The sequence below is a fragment of the Asterias amurensis genome, chromosome 3 (genome assembly GCF_032118995.1).
Source record: "Asterias amurensis chromosome 3, ASM3211899v1".
Taxonomy (NCBI): domain Eukaryota; kingdom Metazoa; phylum Echinodermata; class Asteroidea; order Forcipulatida; family Asteriidae; genus Asterias; species Asterias amurensis.
The window spans coordinates 24,516,554-24,538,743 of NC_092650.1; the positions used below are offsets into that span (position 1 = coordinate 24,516,554).

Consider the following 22,190-nt stretch of genomic DNA (forward strand, 5'->3'; position numbering starts at 1 on the left):
TTAATAGAAAAAGAGGGGGGAAAGGGATGAAGAGAAGGATCTTAAAAATAGGTATGAGGGACCTACGGTGGCTGATCTCCGCCAACAAATATACACTGTTTCAGTAAGGCGTTATAACGCCCTAAATTAATTGCAAAATAGGGCGTTATAACGACCTAATTTAGGGCGTTATAACGACGTATAGGGCGTTATAACGCCCTTCTGAAAAGGTGTTTATTTGTTGGCGGAGATCAGCCACCGTAGGGACCTGTGGAAAAGGGGGGGGGGGTGGTTACTTACATCAATCGTCACCGTTTTCACGAAGGGACAATATTGTAAAAAAATCAATAAAAACTAATTTTGATTTTTTTTTGGTGGTTTCGAATTAGTTTAACGGTATCTAACAATTCTCTAATTTATAGACCTAAAAGTCGTCTAGTTTCTTAGATATGCTAAGATGGTGAAGGACAAAAACCTCAAGATCCTTGATTTGCGTTTTCACGAACAGACAGTTTCCTTTCTGTGCGTTAAAGACACGGCTGGCACAGCGCCAAAAACGAGTGCTCCGGTTTATACCTGTCACCTACATTGTTTTACGCGCGCGCGCCCCAAACGGGCACAAATGGTAGACTTGTTTCAAGTCCCATTCTCGTGTGAGAGGTCCCTAGCTATTACCTCAACTTACTAAGAAACAACCTCGTGTCATACAGTACAGTGCGCGCTCGCCGTCAAAATGTGGTCCCCTGTCCCGCATGCGGAACAGGTTTTGGAATGCAGAGCATCACAAAGCAGTAGTTTTCTGGTGATGGCACGGGATTGGGACTTGAGTCAAGTCTAGACAAATGGCCGCCACAACTTGTTTTTTCGTTTTCACAAACAGCCACTTTGTGTATTGCTTTAACGCGTGGAAATGTCCCCTTGCACAGCAAAAAAGTTGGAGATCCGGCTTTTGCGTTTTCACGAACAGCAACACGACGCGCTACGGGAAGAACACAGTTGGTATGGCAAAACCTTGAATCAATTGATCACACTGCTGACATATTGCCAAGTCATGAAGATGAAAGAAATTTACAAAGGGCCTAAACGCTAAATAATTTCATCGTCATTAACATTTTACAACATTTAAGTCAACATTATGTGAAAGGGAAAATGATCTGCAAAGGATTGCCCGACGGACTGGAACAACCATGGGCGTCAATCTGTCTTGAAATGCGGCGGGGCATTAAGAGCCATGGATAGACTTTGGTAGTCAATTAACTAATGACTTTTCAAACCACAAAGCTGGTATCTAAAAACTGTTAGTGATTATTTTCATGTTTTGTATGACTGTAGATAGATCAATGTAAATGTATAACCGCGGAAAATATTATTTACTTTATACTTTACGGAATGAAACAAGTTTTCCAGTAATTTTGCTGCAGGAATACGGAATTTTATTTGTTTTTCTGACAGCAAAATTACCGAAATGTTGTTTCATTCCGTAAAATAAAAAGTCCCTTATCATGGGTTTGTACATGTTATACACGGTCACTTGGATGAAATACATATGTACTTACATGTACTTTATTATGTGTAGGTGTTAGGGCAAATGTGGCTGATTGTAACTAATATATGTGTTTTGATGAGTGGAATGTGAATAAAAAGTCAATTAAGGTTCTAGAAATGTAGTTCTTATCTCATTTACAAATTTAAGAGCAGGCCCGACCCGAGAGGGCGCTGTTCGTGACGTCAATCGAGGCGCGATATTTGAAGAGAAGATGTGTACTCTGGCCTCGTACACTACAGGCCGGTTCATACTCGCGTATTCACTTCGTACGCAGCGCACGGACCCGTTTTTTTTAAAGTCCGCAGTGCGTAAAAGGAAGCGCAGTGCGTAATTGTTTTTCGCAAATGCGTACGAATTTGGACAAAATGAAAATTAGGTCGTACACACTAATCGGATGCGTAGTCGGACGTATTGAAATATTTTAACATTTTGTCGGATGCGTAGACGCAATTTCAGTGAATAATGGCAAGAACCTGATACGAAAAGATAAAAACTGTGCTTCTTTTTCCAAATCTGTGTAACACAAGCTTGAAAGAATATCGAGATGTAAAAAGAACAGTGATTTCATGGAAGAAAATTGGGAAAATTCGCGATAAAGATTAGGACGGAAGGGATTTTATTTAATGAAAAATCCGTGCACCGGACGAATGTATGAACACAAATTGACGCGTTCGTTTCCAACAAAAAATCATGACGCTAGGCGCACGCTAAAAACATGCCCTCCTCAAAGTTCAAACTTACCCGAACTTTTTCACCTTTGGCATATGCTCCTCTAGGTTCGTCACGTCTTTCAAGGGCCTTTCTCAAACCACGGCTTGGGCTCCGGCTCAGGCTTAAGGCCGGTTTTTGAGGTTTGTCTGTTTATAAATATCATCAAGTAGTTTGACCAAGTAATGGGTGGTGGATAATCCCTTTAACGAACCAAATTGATGAGAGTCGATAAACTTCTCAATGTCTGCCATAATCCGACTAACAACAAAATCAAAAAAGCGTTAAAAAAAATTAAAACACGGGAGCTGTATCAACTGCGATGTGACCGCGCTGAGCGCCCTCTTGTGTAATTCATAATCATAGAGACGTTAAACCAAAACTGTTGCTAGCTTGGTGTTTTAAATCCCTTTGTTGGAGTTGGCCGAGTTCCCTTGATGGGAAGATCATCTAAGCAAACAAAAAATACTGTTTACTGATAAAGGTATAGTGCTGTCTTCTTATTAAATATTATCTTAGGTATTCCGATGAAACATATCATGTTCTGATGTCTGCAAGAATGGAATGCTGGTGGAGTAGTGCTCTACTTTTGCTCATCATTGGGTTTACGCATGGACAAGTTAAGTCTTCTTTTACCCTGCATGGCAGAAGTTTGTAGAACTGAACTAATTTTATAGGACTACTTTTAAATAAAAAGCACAAAAAGTAGCTATCGCACAACAAAATGATGCTCACCAGAATAGGTTTTACCAGCCAATTTGCCATCACATGTGCAAGTAAATGACTGGTAGACTGCTCATTTCTGCTCAGCAGGAAATTATTAAGCAATATTTTTTGCTTGTAGCAGGTATATGAAATTTGGGTCCATGGGTAAAACAAAACCTGCCAACTGTCCCTCTGTAGAAAGTTCCTTGAAGCAAAACCAAATTAGAAATTGATTTTGAATTTATATCCAAAAGTGTATCACTAGGTTATCAATTGATTTCCTACATAATTTTTGGTTATCCTTTTTTGAGATGAGTACCGAGTTCGTTTAGAATTGGAGGCTTGGAAAGGTTTGGAAGATACTCTGAAGGCCGCGTGGAGGTTTACGTCAACGGAGCCTGGGAAACGGTTTGTTCGGTTCTCTGGAACACAGTCGATAAAACAGTGGTGTGTCGGCAGCTGGGTTATAACCTAGAAGGGGAAGCCACTCATGGGCTAGCACACTATGGAAATGGTTCCGGCGAGGCTGTAATTGGTGATGTGTCGTGCAGGGGGTCGGCGACTGTCCGAAGACACTGCGGCCGTTCTATGATGAGAGTGATCGAAGCGCTGGAGTCATCTGTAATGAAACGTCTTAGTGTTTTTGAGCTTGAAGAGTCTCCCATCAGCCTTCTTCCGTATCTCTGCAACTTGGGTTTCCCACTTAAGGTCAGCATTGATAGTGAGCCCTAAAACTTGGTTAAAAAAAGACATTCTCATAGTTTAATGAGAAACATAAAAATTATACAAAATATTAATGAGAAACAGATCAGATCGCGGTATCAAGACAAGCATATAGCCGGTAGTTTTTTCTTTTTTTTCTGTTGCAGTTTGTGTCGAAAAGAAAAAAACCCGTCCCCATAAGCCTATTCAGAGTTCCAGCTGCGCATGTCTGTTACTGCTGACAACGCAATTTGTTGCTCTCTAGTGACCTTTCTGGTATTGTCAAAAGGTCACGGGAGAGCAACAAATTGCCTTGTCAGCAGTAACAGACATGCACAGCTGGAACTCCGAATCAGTCTACCCGCAGGTCACTCAATATAATGAGTTTCCTTTGTGATTTATCTGCCCACGAGTTGGCGTGATTTTTCATGCGTGAACTCGGTTTGAATATATAATTAGTCGAAAGGGCTTCTGAAATTCAGTCTTTTTCGGCCTTATCTGAAAAGTATTGACAGAAATAATGTAGAAGTACATTAAAATGAAGAGTATCTGTCGTTTTGTATAAAAAAATCGTTGCAACTCAAATTTTAAAAAGAGAAATTTGTACGTAAAAAATTGGTTCAAAAAGGAAGAAAACAAGTCACAAAAGCACGGCAAATTTTCCCGTTATGAATGTCAGCAACAGTTCTCAATAAGTATATATGGATAGATTATTTCATATTCTCCCGAAAATACTTAAAGCGAGACCGGATCGTACCTAGTCCAGTCAGGATACAGCGATTTCCACCGTTAATCCAAAACTCACATTACGAAAAAATCAACTATCAGACGGCATGGTTTTCCTGCACTGTGATTGGCTGACGATGACATCATCGACTAATATGGCAGCATGCTGTTTTTCGTTGGTATGGTGCCCCGACCACAACGATAATCTTTTAAAAAATTGAGTTGCACCGATTTTTGTTTTATACATAACGACAGATTTGCTCTTCGTTTCAATTTACTGGTACATTATTTTGGTCGAGACTTTTCAGATAAGGCTGAAAATGACCGAATTCCAGAAGCCCTTTTGACTAATTAATATTCACACAGAGGTCACGCACGAAAAACGATGTATACTCTGCAGATAAATCACAAAGGAAATTAGTGACCTGCGGGTAGACTGGAATAGGCTTATTTACATGAACTTTTTTTAATTGGACCCCCCCCCCCCCTCTCTCTGGCGTCGGCACTGTAAGCCGCCCAATGGATTTGGTGTACACAGTGGATAAGGGCTGAATAGTAAAGGAAAAATAGACCAATACCTATAGACTGCTGATCCGTCAAGCTCTTTGTTATACTGATTTGAACTGGAGAAAAACAAGGTATCATAAATACACCCTTTGGGGACGTTAGTTTTCATACACTCTAAGCTCACAGACGGTGCAGGAGATTTAGCGAATCCTCTGGAATTCTAACTGCGACACAGTAAGTTATTTTGATAAAAACGTTGTGTGACTTTTAGTAATGTAGCGTAATAATTGATGTATTTTTGTTATGGCAACGCCATTCAATTTTCAATGCCATGCGAAATCGTTATTTTTATGCAAAAAAAAACCCAAAATAGTGTGTAGGCAAAACAGATTTTTGTAGATAAAAAAACTATACAAGTTTTGCGCGCGTACATTGGCAATTTATGGGAGTCAAAATGTTGACTCCCATAAATGGCCGACCGTGTTAGTCGACGAGGTATAAGGAAAACCGTGCAATTTCGATGCATGTTTGTGTGGATCATTGTATTATACTTTTACAGCGATTTTTGAGCGATATGAAGGGAAAAAAACATCCCTCACTCCACACGTTTAAAAAAACAAACTGAATTTGAATAAAATGCGGCTTTTTGCGGCTTTCCCCCCTCAAAACCCTCCGAGTAGCTACGGGGAAAACATGATGCTGGACCCACTAGGCGCGACCGGAAGGCAGAATGTAAAGCGGGTAAATAATTGCTGTGTCTGGGTGCACAATTTTTGTTCCAATGGTCCAAACATTATGAATAGATGTTCGCTCCCGGGACACCTAAACTTAAGCTTTAAAGGAACTGGACACTGTTATTACGGTACATACTCAAAACAATTGTTAGCATAGAAACTTCTTTGGTAACGAGCAATGGAGAGCTGCTGATAGCGAGGGCACTTTGGTGCTTTTGGGGCTTGTAGTGAGAAACGGCTCCCTCTAAAGTAACGTAAATATTCGATAAAAGAGTAATTTCTCAATAAAATTTATTTCGAGACCTCGCGCGTGAGGACTCGAACTCAAGCTTATTCTAATAGCACACAACTTCGTGTGACAAGGGCGTTTCTTTTTCTATTATTTTCTCGCAACTTCGATGACCAATTAAGTTCAAATTTTCACAGGTTTGTTATTTTGTGCATAATTATGTTGAGATACAGTGAGAAGACAGGTCTTTGACAATTATCAAAGGTTTCCGCATTCTGAAAATGTATACATTGTGAAGATTAGGTCTACAACTAATCAAAAGTCAAAGCTTCAGTTTTTGTGCACACAGTAGGATTTTTTTGTGCAATATTGTATGGGCCATATAGACTAATTCTATTTATCAATCTGTCTAAGTTTACCCGCCCATTATCAATACAGGACGTGTAAAGTGATATATAAAAACGCAGAACACCTTAGTAGTCTTCTCACTTCTCAACATATGCACAAAATAACAAACCTTGGAAATATTGAGCTCAATATTGGTCGACGAAAGTGCGACATAAAATAATGGAAGAAAAACACATGTGTGTCACACGAAGTTGTGTGCTTTCAGATTTCGGGATTTCAAAATCTAATTCTGAGGTCTCGAAATCAAATTCAAATCTGTTAGTCAAAAAATACTTCCTTCTCGAAAACTACGTTACTTCAGAGTGAGCCGTTTTTCACCATGTTTTATACTATCAGCAGCTCCCCATTACTCGTTAACCTGTAAGGTTTTATAATATCGATTGCTTTGAGTAGTTACCATTGAAAAAATAAATCTGCTAAATTGATCCATACATTTTGAGCTGATAATTCCGCCCGTGTCTTACGCTGATTCGAGCGTTCATACGGTCTAGAGGTTTCGCCGGCTACACCTAAAATTGTGTTAATTAGCTGTAGAACATTATTTTAATTTTGAACTTTTCTTTTCATTTCTTGTTATTTCTCAAGTTAACAGCTTAAAATTGTCAGTGTATATTCCAAATTGCCTTAGATGTTGGGCGAAACAAAGTTTCTTTTCTCATTTCTCATCCAGTTGTGAAAAACGTGCTTTAGATTCAACCTAATAGATTCTAACATTTTAAAAATGATAAATTCCACTTATTGCACTTTAACTTGTCACGTTTGAATTTCAAGGGAAAAACAAATATAGTACCTTTCTCTTTTTTTTTTGCTTGTTTGGAGCAGCAAAGGGAAATAAAATCTATCCCTTTCATTTTTCGGCTGTGTTTGAGCAATAAAGGATAGACAAATTCTCTTTAACCGTGTTCGTGCACCCAATTCTTACTTTGTTCTCCTAAAAATGATCTTTGAAGAAGAACAAAAGCAGAATAAAAATAAAAATAAAATAAAATCATGAAAGGTTGCTAAATCAGAATAAAGTGAGAAATTTAAACTTGTGGTTAAAAATTAAAGGAACACGTTGCCTTGGATCGGTCGAGTTGTCTTTGAAAAGCGTTTGTAACCTTTTGTTATATGGTTAGAAAGATGTTTTAAAAGTAGAATACAATGATCCACACAAATTTGCATCGAAATTGCGTGGTTTCCTTTTACTTTGCGAACTAACACGGTCGGCCATTTATGGGAGTAAAAAAATTGATTCCCATAAATGGCCGACCGTGTTTGTCGACGAGCGAATGATACTTGTGTGGATCAACATATTCTACTTTTACAACATCTTTCTACCCATTAGCATTTTATAACAAACGGTTACAAACGCTTTTCAAAGACTAACTCGACCGATCCAAGGCAACGTGTTCCTTTAATCTGTTCTAGGCCACTGTCTGATAAAGTATTGCTTTATTTTTTGCCCTTTTAACAGTTTGTATTCCCTGAAGATTTTCCTTTAATTCGACCATTGGTCGTCATAATGTAATTTGTTTTAAAAGAATAAATGGTTGAAACAGTAACACTGCCTTTGTTGTGTTTACGTCCAATGTCGTAAAGGCAATATGCGACGTAAAATTTTTTGATTGTTGTTCTTTACACACAGACCTTCACGTTGTCCACAATCTCGAGGAATTGATTGCGAATAATGTTCCGATTCTGCAATAAAAACCGCCAGGGTGGTTGGTGCGGTGGTTACCGCGCCAAAAGTCGTGGCTGTCCCTTCATGAGGTCGACACTAGCTGGAGGTTCTTATGGAACCGGATGCCCGTTTATTGGGCGCATGAAGGGTTCCGGGCCTGGGTCTGGTTGCCCTTTCATGGGAAAGATGCAAGGTGGGGGCAGTGGGGCCGGTTGTCCTTTCATTGGGCAAGGTGGTAGAGGAACCGGATGTCCGTTCATTGGGCGCATGAAAGGTTCCGGTTCTGGGTCCGGCTGCCCCTTTATGGGACAAATGCAAGGTTGTGATAATGGGACCGGTTGTCCTTTCATTGGGGGCATGACAGGTTCTGGGTCTGGATCTGGTTGCCCATTCATGGGACAGATGCAAGGTGGGGGCATCGGAGCCAGCTGTCCTTTCCTAGGGGGTATGAAAGGTTCCGGGTTTGGATCTGGTTGCCCATTCATGGGACAAATGCAAGGTGAAGGCAGTGGGACTGGTTGTCCTTTCTTTGGGGGCATGAAAAGTTCTGGGTCCGGGTCTGGTTGCCCATTCATGGGAAAGATGCAAGTTGGGGGCAGTGGGAACAGTTTTCCTTTCCTCGGCCACATGAAAGGTTCCGGGTCGGGATATAGTTGCCCATTCATGGGACAAATGCAAGGTGGGGGCAGTGGGACCCATTGTCCCTTCTTAGGGGGCATGAAAGGTTCCGGGGCTGAATCTGGTTGCCCTTTCATGGGACATGTGAAAGATGGTGGCAGCGGGGACGGCTGCCCTTTCATTGGGCGCATGAAAGGTTCCGGGGCTGAATCTGGTTGCCCGTTCATGGGACATGTGAAAGATGGTGGTAGCGGGGACGGTTGCCCTTTCCTTGGGCGCATGAAAGGTTCCGGGGCTGAATCTGGTTGCCCGTTCATGGGACATGTGAAAGATGGTGGAAGCGGGGACGGTTGCCCTTTCCTTGGGCGTATGAAAGGTTCCGGCTCCGGAACCGATTGGCAAATTTTTGGCGGTACCAGCTGGGGACGATTCTTTGAACATCTCGCAAGCACGTCGCAGTGCAACTGGATTAAAAGCAAAGAGAATGGCTTCCAAGTTACCACGAGCGTCAAGCACTACTCACTGGACGAGCTTGAAGTCAAAGTGTGGGGGGACAAAGTGATTGTTAGTGGTAAGATAATGATATTTGCATTTAAAGGCAGTGGACACTACTAGCAATTACTCAAAATAATTATTATCATAAAACCTTTTCTTGATTATGAGTAATGGGGAGAGGTTGATTAGTGTAAAATATTGTGCGAAACAGCTCCCTCTGAAGTGACGTAGTTTTCGAGAAAGAAGACATTTTCCACGAATTTGATTTCGAGACCTCAGATTTAGAATTATTTTGAGGTCTCTATAAAATCAAGAATCTTAAAGCACACAACTTCGTGTGACCATGGTGCGACAAGGGTGTTTTTCTTTCATTAATATCTCGCAACTTCGACGACCGATTTAGCTCAAAATTTTCACAGGTTTTGTTATTAGTTATGTATATGTTGAGATACACCAACTGTGAAGACTATGGTATTTGTCAATTACTAATAGTGTCCAGTGTCTTTTAAAAGGTTTACAAATGACAATTTTCGTGATTCAAGTGAATTTCTTACGAACACTCGGAAGAGTAGTTCGAGCTGTTAATACGTCATTGTCAGAATGACGAGGGAATGTGTACAATGAAAAAGTAGATAATTAAATGAAAGTTTGTCAGTTTTAAATAAAAACAACAATAAACAGCTCTTATCAAGCGCACGGTTTCTAACAAGAATGCCATTCAAGGATGCCGGATCGCTTAGTCAAAGTCAAAGGTCTAGGATTTAAAATGCCCGTTTGAAGAGATGAGTTGTGAGATGTCGTTTGAAGATCTAAGGAACATTTTGTGTTCTGAGATCAATGAAGTCCATAAACGAGGAATTCCATATTGCAACTAGTTTTCACCATTTTGTTTGAAAAGGTGTTTTTGGAAGATATTTTAAGATTTCATAGCGGAATGATGATTATTTCTAGTCATAACAAAAAGACTAACACAAAACATTACGGTTGCACCAAACCTTTCCAAACGTATCTAGTTATACTATGTAGGCATTCTGTACATGAAAAAATTGCGTGTGTTGATGTTAAAATTCTATAAAGAAACAGACAGTTAAAACTGTCTGTTTCTTTATAGAATTTCAAACAGCTGTTCTTCAGTTTTCTCCTGAAGACGAGTAGAGTGTACTGTTCGAAACGTCGAGACCAAACCGGCTCTTTTCAGAGCCAACACTCTCTCAATAGAGAGTTTACACGGTTATAACCGCAAGTTTACTATTTATTTATGAGACACTTCTCAAGAATTGCAAGGGTCGTGGGTTCGCATCCCACCCGAGTAACATGCCTGTGATATTTTGTTTCACAGAACTCGGGGAAAGTACTGAGAATACAGTGCTAATACACATCGGTGTATGGGTACAAAACAAAATTAATTTTTGTTTAATAGTTTCTTCCTAAAAAACTCGTTTAAATTTGTTTTTATTTTGGTAATTTGAACAACAGGAAAACATGAGGCTAGTTCCGGCGAATCCGGCGAAAGTAGCTCCGGCTCCCGCCGGGCCCGTGAGTTCACCCGGACCTACACGCTGCAAGAGGACATGGATCCGGACACTGTTACCTCGTCCCTGACGGACAAGGTGCTCACCATTACGGTCAAGAAGAGACTTCCTGAGGGTGAACCTCGTGTGGTCGACATCGAGGATGGTGGAGACGGTTCGGACTAGGCTTGAGTTCGGATTAGGCTGTTTGTCTGAGAGCGAAAGATTTGAGGACAGAAGCTAATTATTACACACTTTGAATTTTCAATCAATTAATTTTTCATAAAAAATGTCTGGTACAGTGCCCGTGTTAGGGTTGAACGAAAATCAAGATTCTAAAAGCATTGCAGAGAATCTGTTTGAGAGCAAAATTTTATTATTTCAAAACAGAAACTCACTTAAGAAAGAAGAAGAAGTCTGGGGTGAATTTCCCAAAGAGTTAAGACGTAGTCTTATCTCGAGTCGGGACAAGTAGCTATTTCTAACTTAGGACTGTCCTTAGGTTTTTAATAACTCTTTTAGAGTCCTATGACTAGTCTTAAGTTACGACAAGCCTTACGTTTTTAACAACTCACAAGAGAGTCATAGAACTGAGTTAGGATTATCTTTGTGAAATTGACCCCGGGGGGATTTCACAAGGAGTTAGGACTAGTCTTATCTCAAGTTAGGACCAATTACTCGTCCTAACTTAGGACTATCCATGAAATTTGTATATCTCCTAGGACTAGTCCTAAGTTATGACTAGCCTATCTCTTTGTGACATCGACCCCTGGTACAATTCCCGTTTGGGGTTGAACGGAAATTATTATGATAAATAAAAGAAAGAGCAATGCAGAAAACCAGAAATGCCAGATTCTTGTTGGCTGTACAGTCGAATGCTCTGGTGCAAGCATTACGAACTGTTTCATTACCACAATGTAGACGCACATAATCTCAAATGCTGAACGGTCCTGTTAGAAATATAGCTACTCTTTGAAATGCCTCTACAGTTGTAGGCATCTTGTTTAAAAACGTTTCGTCAGTCATTTCATTTATGAGAATTATAAGAATTATTACTGAAAATGTAACCTTACATTGATTGTACTTGTGCCGGTTGTATGTAACTGTATAACGTAGTGCATCGTGTCTTCAACAGTCATATTTTATTAGTCTGGTACAAAAATGTCCCGTCTTTATATCGTATAAGAATTATTACTGAGTGTTACACTTAATTTGTACTGATGGTGACGGTTATATATCCGTTTAACGTAGTGTATCGTGTCAACTTCAGCCAGGGCCCAATTTCAGAAAGCTGCTTAAGCAGAAGACATTGCTTAAAAATGATTGTTAAAGGCAGTGGATATTATTGGTAATTACTCAAAAAATCTTTAGCACAAAACCTTTCTTGGTATTGGGGAGAGGTTGATAGTATAAAACATTGTGGGAAACGGCTCCCTCTTTACAGTTTTCGAGAAAGAAGTAGTTTTCCACGAATTTGATTTCGAGACCTCAGATTTAGAATTTGAAGTCTCGAACTCAAGCATCTGAAAGCACTTCGAGTGACAGGGGTGTTTTTTCTTTCATTATTATCTCTCAACTTCGACTTCCGATTGAGCTCAAATTTTCACAGGTTTGTTATGTTATGCATAATTTTATGTTTAGATGCGCCAACTGTGAAGGCTAGTGTTTGACAATACCAACAGTGACCAGTGTCTTTAAATGAACACGTTGCCTTGGATCGGACGAGTTGGTCTATAAAAAGCGTTTGAAACCCTTTTTTTTATCAAATGCATATGGTTGGAAAGATGCTTTAAAAGTAGAATACAATGATCCACACAAGTTTGCACGGTCGGCCATTTATGGGAGTTAAAAATTTGACTCCCATAAATGGCCGACCGTGTTACTCGACGAGGTAAAAGGAAAACCGTGCAATTTTGAGGCATGTTTGTGTGGATCATTGTATTCTACTTTTACAACATCTTTCTACCCATATGCATTTTATAAAAAACAATTACAAACACTTTTTGGCTTGTAACATTATTCTTCGAAGCATAATTTTATTGTGCTTAGCTACCTGTTTAAGTATCTTTATGAAATTGTGCTTAGCTACCTGTTTAAGTATCTTTTTGAAATTGTGCTTAGCTACCTGTTTAAGTATCTTTATGAAATTGGGCACCGGTCATTAGTAAAAGTTTAGAAAATATTTTTTGTTTAAGCTATCAATTTCAAATGACTAAATTTAATAAGGTGTCTAAATTCGAATGTGGTTTAATCTCTAGTAGTTTGCAAAGTATTTTATTATTATGTACTCCAAAAAACTTATTTTTTATGTCAAGTTTAGAATTAAACCGGCTCCAGGCTCCGTAGGAACCCTTTACCCGATTTATGGGTCAGCATTACACAAATTATTAGTCAAATATACCCAGAAATAGTAACTCAGAATTCGGTTAAAAAATGATACAAAATTTGAGTTAAAATCAATTCTGACCCGGATTTCTTAGCGCTTGGACACCGCACATTTCAGTTAAGCTTTAAGCATTTCAGAAAAGCAAATTAATCAACAAAACTCGGCTTTGGAAAAAGGCCTTGAGCATTTCAAATCACAAGTGAGAAATGGGCTCGGTCTCACAAAGAGCTATACAACAGTTAAATTTTAATTTTTTGTTTTTTTCAAATTTACAGCTTAAAGCCATTGGACACTTTCGGAACAGAAAACAAAATAAAAGTTCACAGATTTACAAATATCTTACAGGGTTTACAGAAGGTAGGCCCTAATGGTCAAACACTTCTCTTGAAATATTATTTCAAGAATTATTATACAAAGAAATGCTTTACTTTTTGAGAAAACATTAAAAAAATATAAATTCGAGAATTACGGATTTATTTTAAACACATGTCATGAAACGGCGAAACGTGCGGAAACAAGGGTGGGTTTTCCGGTTATTTTCTCCCGACTCCGATGACCAATTGATACCTAAATTTTCACAGGTTTGTTGTTTATATATAAGTTGTGATACACGAAGTGTGGGCCTTGGACAATACTGAAAATGAAACGTATTGTTGAAATGAACCTGTTTTATCTTGGCTCCAAAACATACATCATATTAGTGATTGCTAATATAAGCAAAGTGTTACGTGATACTTAAGACCACTTTCTTTGTTGATAAATAATCTTAAATTGAGTGCTTTCTGAAATAAAATCCAACAATTACAGCATCGGGTCAAGGTCTAAAACAAAACCATGCCAGAGTTCCTTATAAACTAATTTTGAAATAAAACTCCTATACTGTTAACTTAAATAAAATGTCTGAAGGTTTGCCTTCAGTCTATTGTGCAACATAGTTCGGGGATGTTTTCTTGTGACAGACTAAACCGCGACCTTTTCAAAGTTAGTTTACCCTCTTGTAAATAGCCTTGCTCAAGGCAGTCGCATTATTCGCTCCGAAAAGACGCTGCTGTAAATCCACCCGTATACCCTGTGCATTGTGCGTGCGATCACACCGCATGACCCAACGGTATACACACTGTCAAATCGTACGAATACTGTTCACATAAGTCATCGCACTCGTACCATTAACCGCATGCGGAGGCCGTCAGGCCGACACCTGACGGCCTCCGCATGCGGATAGTGTACGGGGGCACCGTGTCGTGCGATGTTACGCAGAGTGAATACGGGTGGGTTTTATACAACGGCGGTCTTTTTCGGAGTGAATAATTCGACTGCCTTGAGCGAGGCTATCTTGTAAAATACCCTCATGACAGTCAGTGTGTTTACATGCAGGTACTTGTCATAGCACTTTGTTGTCTGTTTGACAACATCATAACATGAAATGTTACCAATGGTATAGGCTTTTATCAAAATGTAGCAATAGACTTCTCAGATGTGGAAGTTATTTACAACTTGAGCTTTTTAGTGGAGGCAGTACGTTCCCTTGGATCGGGCGAGTTGGTCCATTCGTTTTTTTTTCCCCAAACAAAAAGACAGAAAACGGGTCTCTTGGACTGTTAGAGACGAACGCATTATGAAACTCAAAACTGTATTCAAATTTGAAGATTTGTCTATGATACAATGGGCTATAATTTTAAGCAAAGTATGAGTGAAAATAATATGAACATTATAGTAAATGGACAAATACTTAGTGAAAGAATTTTTATGTTGTCGATCTTTTGAATATGATCATCGAGTGTAGCTTTGTTGGCTTTTATTTCTACTTCTAAAATAAAGCATTATTAATCATGGTGTTATATCTTTTCATTTCATTAATTGTATTTATTTAGACGTTTATATTCCCACATTGTGGATTAATTGTAGTGACAAGGCTTGCAATCCGTTTGGGTGGTGAAATAGCAAAATGTGCAAACTTTTAAAGGCAGTGGACACTATCGGTAATTGTCAAAGACTAGCCTTCACAGTTGGTGTATCTCAACACATGGATAAAATGACAAACCTGTGAAAATTTGAGCTCAATCGGTCATCGAACTTGCGAGATAATAATGAAAGAAGAAAAAAACACCCTTGTCACACGAAGTTGTGTGCGTTTAGATGGTTAATTTCAAGACCTCAAGTTCTAAATCTGAGGTCTCGAAATCAAATTCATGGAAAATTACTTCTTTCTCGAAAACTATGGCATTTTAGAGGGAGCCGTTTCTCACAATGTTTTATACCATCAACCTCTCCCCATTAATCGTCACCAAGAAAGGTTTTATGCTAATAATTATTTTGAGTAATTACCAATAGTGTCCACTGCCTATAACACCTCATCTTGCAGAAGGGTCGCAGTCTGCAAAATACACACAATAGTAGCGAGATTTAGCTGCATGTTACGTTCACATGTATTGTGTACATGGGTAGCGAGGTTTAATAGCTGCATGTTACGTTCACATGTATTGTGTACATGGGTAGCGAGGTTTAATAGCTGCATGTTACGTTCACATGTATTGTGTACGTGAGCGTCAACAAATTGTGTTCTAGGTCATCTCTTTGGGCTTATTGCATGCTCATTGTATGACGTCTGTACGTACGTACCTAACGTGAAAAATGGTTACATCATGATGCTAAAAACGAGAGATTTTAAACACAAAATTTTCTGACGTTCAGGTTCACATAATGATTTGCTCGCGAATAGACCGATTGCGCACCGTGCGTCACGTGACCTATATATAGTGGGTATTGGACGTAAACTAAGGCCGTGTCCGAATTGGCGACTTCGGCTACAGCTACGGCTAGATCAGCGCGTCTGTCAGTGTTGAAGGATAGCAGACGCGCGCGCCCTAGCCGTAGCTGTAGCCGAAGTCGCCAATTCGGACACGGCCTAACACAGCGTACTGCATATAAACGTGCGTTATAAAGACATGATTACTGTTGCATTTCTGGCTCAAAAAGGACTAAATTCTCGACATCACTGAAGAATATTCCGCAGTTTGTAACATGAGACCAGCCAGTGTGACCAGGCCCTTTAAGAATCCATTTCTTCGGCTCCAGATTCGGCTAAAGCTATAGCTTGGCCCCGTGCTTTGCGTACGCGCTCAGGGCTTCAGACGAGTGGAACGGAGCCGCCTCAAACCGAAGCCGTGGGTCCGAATATGGCCTTTGAAACCAAACTACACTATAGTGCTCAGGTAGGATTTGAACCGGGGTTCCAGAGGCGCAAGGCGAGGAGATAATACCATCATGTCCCTATACCAACCTGACCTTTTGTTTTAACACCTTTGAAACCCCACCATTGATCGTAAATCTCCAGTAATATCATGTTTTTCACATAATATTGTCTTCGTCGAAACTCTACACTGTAAAGTCTTTATTAGAGTTTAGACACATTTATGGTACCCTCTTTTTAAACATATTTTAATGACAAGTTTATCATATTGACGTCTGATTACTTGGTGTTTAGTATTTAAACACACACACAAATCCAAATAAGTTTTATGTTTAAAACTTTAGAAAAAAAGTGGCTAAAAACTAATGCTTATAATAGAAATTTGTTAAAAATAATATGAACACTGTATTGAAGACTGTTCAATGTGTGGTATTGGTGCTGGATTGGGCGTTAAAGCAAATGTTTCACCAACAAAACTGTAGAAGTTGATAGTGCGATAGTTTGATTTCCAGACACATCATAACTTGTGTTGTTTACGCAAACATTGTGTAGAGTTATGCCTCAAAACGTTCGGCATGTGCAAGGGACCAAAACCCATCAATCAACATGGGCCTTTGTCAGACAAACTCTCACCTGATTAAAAGCTCTTTCAGAAAGAAAAAAAACCGAAACACCTCCTTATTTGGAACTTTTTTAACAGCTAATCCCCCTAAATATATCTGGCGAGCACAATGTCTATAATAACAACCGATGCATAGCAATATATCAATGGTGTTCCGCTTGATCTACGCTGAAACTACATCTTTACCTTTTATAGTTGAGTAGGGTACACTATTCTCTTCACTATTTTCCCATAAACTGCATTTCCTTCTGTAGCCCCTTTTATCAGCTGTCTTCATAGTGCATTCTTCTTAAAAATACACTTGAATTGCTTTCGTTTTATTGTAAAATAGGCTTACCACTCGCAGACGGATAATACAAACACGGTGTTAGAATTTTCGAAAGCAACCTCAAATCAAGATGCTTTATCCTCATTACCAAAAAATGAAGAAGAACAAAAATGAAAATTGTAACAGAACCAAAATGAACCTGAATTAAAAGATTCACTTTTACACATTAAAAACTGTCGATGTTGCTTAAAGGCAGTGGACACCTTTGGTAATTGTCAAAGACTAGCCTTCACAGTTTGTGTATCTCAACATATGCAAGAAATAACTAAACGGTGAAAATTTGAGCTCAATCGGTCGTCGCAGTTGCGAGATAATAATGAAAGAAAAAAACACCCTTGTCACACGAAGTTGTGTGCGTTTAGATGGTTGATTTCGAGACCTCAAGTTCTAAATCTGAGGTCTCGAAATCAAATTCGTGGAAAATAATTTCTTTCTCAAAAACTATGGCACTTCATATTGGGAGCCGTTTCTCACAATGTTTTATACCATCAACCTCTCCCCATTACTGGTCACCAAGTAAGGTTTTATGCTTATAATTATTTTAAATAATTACCAATAGTGTCCACTGCCTTTAAATATAATCTTAGTTAAAGTTTACGTTTCACTCACATGAGCTTCTTTAGACTGGTGACCATGTCCAAATTACTGAACTACCTTTCATACCCTATCTAGGTGGACATAGATGGCGTTATATTACGTAAGACACATCTACATAATTTTGGATTGTGAAAACGAATCTTGTAATTCATGATAACAAAAAATCCTGATGAACTTGTTTAATGATTTGAACAATTATTCTTAACACTTAATTCCATTTCACCACCCTTTAAAAATCCTTTTCACTGACAGTGAGCAGTTTGTGAAGGGGCCCCTTAACAGTTTGGCATTGTCCACTTGGAAATCGAAATCTGAGGAGCCTATCGAATACAGCTGATTGTTTGCAGCGCAACAATTCTTGTATTTTCAAACCACTCGTGGTGTTTTTACAATGCAAGTGCACTACTTATAAGTTAAAACTCGATAGATTGTTAATAACTCATGTATTGTGGAAAATGAATAGAATGTCGACACTAGACAAAATGGCATGTTCAATAAAGCGATACTAATCCAGAAATCTAAGCCTCTTTGAGAAAAACTGTCCCGGGTGTTGGGAATGAAGCGAAACTGATCCAGAACTTGAAAGCCTTTTGAAACAAAATATCACGGGTTTTGCAGGCTTTTCAATTAATGGTCTACTAACCCTTCCCTGGAATTTACTGCTTTAACATGTCTTTTACAAAATAATCCGAATATCACATGAGGCGTAACAATAAGCTACAATAATACACGAAGTATGACAATCGGACAATTTAATGGTTTATAGCGAGAAACCAGACGCAAGATTTTGCTGTGACACACTGTATACGACATTAAATGCACACAGATCCCCTTCGCAGCTGTTGCTACGCTGTCGCTACAAACGGAAATTAAGCACTTGAAGTATGAAGTTTTGAAAAACTTAACAACGTCTTCAAGTTTGGACCAGAAGTAAAAAGTAAAAACAAATATTTGAGTCAAATTGAAAACCCTTTTTTCTTTTTATAAACATGAAAATCTTACATCTAGCTATAAGACGTGTGTAAAAAAAAAATGTACAAAATAAATACTAAATACAGCTTTGAAATATATATTTGATTCGAACTTTCGGTGGAAAGGGTCCAATTTCATAAAACATGTAAGCAGCCGCTCTGTGCTTATAAGGAGCGTCCATTAGCAGAATTTTTCTTTCATATTGCTGCTTACAGTAAGCAAGGGAAAATGCTGGTTAGCCCGCAGTAAGCGCATGCATGCGCGTCTAGACAGTTACCACACATTTTTGCTTATAGGTAAACAACTTTATCAAATTGGGCCCTGGCCACTATACAATAAAGAGTTTTTTAAATCTAAACTTCCACCGACAATGCAAAGATTCAAGAAATAATACCAGCTCAAGGAATTATTTTTTCAAACAATAAATTCTGATTATAGGTATTTTGAAACTAAAGTAAAACATAACTTCTTTGCTAATTTCTTATGAAAACATTGAGATCAACACACTGACTATTAGGTCACCTTTTTGAACACGAAACAGGTTGGCAGTTCGATACTTGTCACGCAGTGGCGTAACTAGACATTTTCATTTGGTGGGGCAAGTGGGGGCAAAGATTAAATTTGGGGGGCCAAAGAAGTGCAAGATTATTATTAAATATGTTAACTGATACATAGTTGATACACACCAATGCAGTTCTAAAACAGTCTATAGTCAGCATGTAACAAAAGATTGCGAAAACAACAAAATCTTAGAGAACATGTCATTTCGTATAAGATAAAACTTTTTGACTGTATAAAAGGATTAAATTACCAACTGTGGTCAACAAGTACCAATTTAGAGTTGTACACGGTATTCTTAACTAGGCTTTGTGGGTGTGTAAATACCCAAAACATAATAATATTAGGCCAAGTAAAAATAGAAAAATAGAAATGTTTAGCGTCCCCGCCCGCTTCTTTTTTACAGGACACCTCTTTTTTTTCTTAAGTTTTTTTATGCACTTTTTTTTTTTTTTTTTTTTTCTTTTTTTGAAAAAGTTTTTTTTTAAATGATCTCAGCAAAAAAAAAAAAATCTGAATGTCTTGTCTGAATGCCTTGACCAAACTGTTTCATTAATGTTTTGTGTATTTCAGCAGCAGAAAAAAAAACAGTTGATATTTGACATTAATGGCGACCATCTTGAAATAAAAAATAAAAAGCCCCTCCTCCTTCCTTATTTTTGAGAAACCCAGACACTTAACATGTTTCTTTTTTTACTCGGCCTTATTGTGACAAGTGTAAGCCAAAAATACAGGATCGAAATTGTGGGTGTTTAATAATCACATTTTAGTTACGAAACGGATATTTAAAAATAATAGGCCTACCTCTCAATTGCACCGCTTGCTTCAAAGGAGAAGAAATGGTCTAAGCAACCTTTTTCGCTGGCCATTTTTGTGCTGTAGTAAATTTCTCTGTAGTGCATCTGACCATGGAGGTAGAAATTTCTACCTCCATGATCTGACTTTGTGTTTACGGAGCTATTGGTCTGCGTTCAGACCACCACGTATTTAACAGAACTTTGTCACATCCTGCACTCTCTGTAACCGCAAAACCACAACAAACATTTACCGCCAATACGATCGCGCGCGCGTTTCCACGCATTTTTCATGTTATAGTCCACATAGGGCCTACTGATAATGAATAAAAGTTTTCCGTTTTACGGCAGCATTTTATGCAGCCTTAAACGATTTATATATAAGGCCTATAAGAATATACTTATCTCTGATTTCATATGGGGGGGGGGGGGGCAAGAGGGGGGGGGGGGCAAGGGTTCTGAGCGGGGGTGGGGGCGCCGCCCCCCCTGCCCCCCCCTCTGGTTACGCCACTGTTGTCACGAGACGGCACTGTTTCTAGGACGTTTGCATTTTTGTTGGAAGTTAACTAGACTGTGCCCCTGTCTTTATCCGCAAGGATAAGGATAGGACAGGTCGCTGCTTTGGATACATGCACATGCAGTCACAGTTCTCATTGCTCTCAAGTCCGCAATGGAATTTGACTGCGTATCTATAGGGTGCGTTCGTTTAGCTATGGGTCTACCCCGCGGTGCTCACTCGGGTGAGCCCCTGACAAGAGCTAAACGAACGACCAATCACCGCTCTCATAGTGACGTCGAGTTCTCATTCACCATCACGAGCCAGGTGTTAATTTTGCTTACTACCAAGCGCGCACGTGAATATTCACGCAAGTGGTGAATGCGCATGACAAGTAATAGTTCCCCGGGAACTATTCTACCTGTCATGCGCAAAACCAGTGTGCGACGTCATCCCAGGGTGCTATCTACTTGCCGTGCGCTTTACGATCGTGGAACATTTTATAAAAGCTGAAAAATAATACGTGAACCATAATGGACTGAGCTAGATCCATTATGTATCCTTCCTTGTTTTTATTAATGCATCACAGATTCAGTCAGATTTTGTGTTCATCAGGGTCAGTTTTTGTGCTTGAGTGCAGAAACAAAAAAAAGTTCATGAACAAAATTATCCAGAATGCATTTTATTTCAGTCGTCATTTCCTTTTGCTCCTATTTGCAACGGTAACTGAATATGTATGAGGTATAGATAAACAAATATAACATGGTTTCTTTCGTGTGACTAGTCGATTATTAGCTCCCCTCGGTATTGGAAATTGACAAACTAGTTCCCCCGGCTTCGCCTCGGGAACTAGTTTGTCAACTTCCAATACCTCGGGGAGCTAATATCGACTAGTCACCCTCAAACCATGTTATATTTATAGTTAGTTATACTGGTTAAAAAAAGCTATGTTCTCGAATGTAGCGGGAGATATTCCTTTAGAGAAACTACACCGGTCTAAAATTAGTAATCAGTTTGCCTTTATTATGAGACTAATTGCGCGAGTTGGCTCTGGTCGCCTTATTACTATTCTAAGTTAAAAACGTTTGATTTAAAGGCAGTGGACACTATTGGTAATTACTCAAAAAAGTTATCAGCATAAAACCTCACTTGATAACGAGTAATGGGGAGAGGTTGATAGTGTAAAACATTGTGAGAAACGACTCCCTCTGAAGTGCCATAGTTTTCGAGAAAGAAGTAATTTTCCACGAATTTGATTTCGAGACCTCAAGTTTAGATTCTGAGGTCTCGAAATCAAGCATCTGAAAGCACACAACTTCCTGTGACAAGGGTGTTTTTTTCTTTCATAGTTATCTCGCAACTCCGACGACCACTTGAGCTCAAATTTTCACAGGTTTGTTATTTTATGCACATGTTGAGATACATCAAGTCAGCAGACTGGTCTTTGACAATTACCAATAGTGTCCATTGTCTTTAAAACAGTTCTGAGGCACTTTTGGTTTACAAAGTTCTGAGGCACTTACGGTTCATTGCACTCTAAAAAGAAACTGCCCGGTCAGAATTGACCCTCATCTAGATTCCGAGAGACCTTTTTTTTTAAAAACACAGGTGAGTTGGTTTAACCCTGATTTTGGGTCAACCTGGCCCAGAAGTTGATCAAAAAATGCCACAGGATGTAAATTTACTCCAAATTTTGTTTAGCTACCCGGAACATGA

The 22,190-nt window shown here is 39.0% G+C and overlaps 1 protein-coding gene across 1 annotated transcript; it reads left to right on the forward strand.

The window, feature by feature from the left end:
* Window positions 1-4,950: 4,950 nt before the first annotated feature.
* Window positions 4,951-14,694, forward strand: LOC139934931 (uncharacterized). The gene is made up of 3 exons (XM_071929357.1): window positions 4,951-5,107; window positions 7,872-9,096; window positions 10,497-14,694. Exons 2-3 carry the CDS (start codon window positions 7,914-7,916, stop codon window positions 10,715-10,717), a joined length of 1,404 nt encoding a protein of 467 aa, XP_071785458.1. The 5' UTR covers window positions 4,951-5,107; window positions 7,872-7,913; the 3' UTR covers window positions 10,718-14,694.
* The last annotated feature ends 7,496 nt before the right edge of the window (window positions 14,695-22,190 follow it).

Bases quoted from the DNA above. Each gene is read 5' to 3' on its own strand.
- LOC139934931 (XM_071929357.1), top strand. From the start codon at position 7,914: ATGTTCCGATTCTGCAATAAAAACCGCCAGGGTGGTTGGTGCGGTGGT. The intron at 9,097-10,496 runs GTAAGATAATGA...TTTGAACAACAG, and splicing joins GGACAAAGTGATTGTTAGTG to GAAAACATGAGGCTAGTTCC.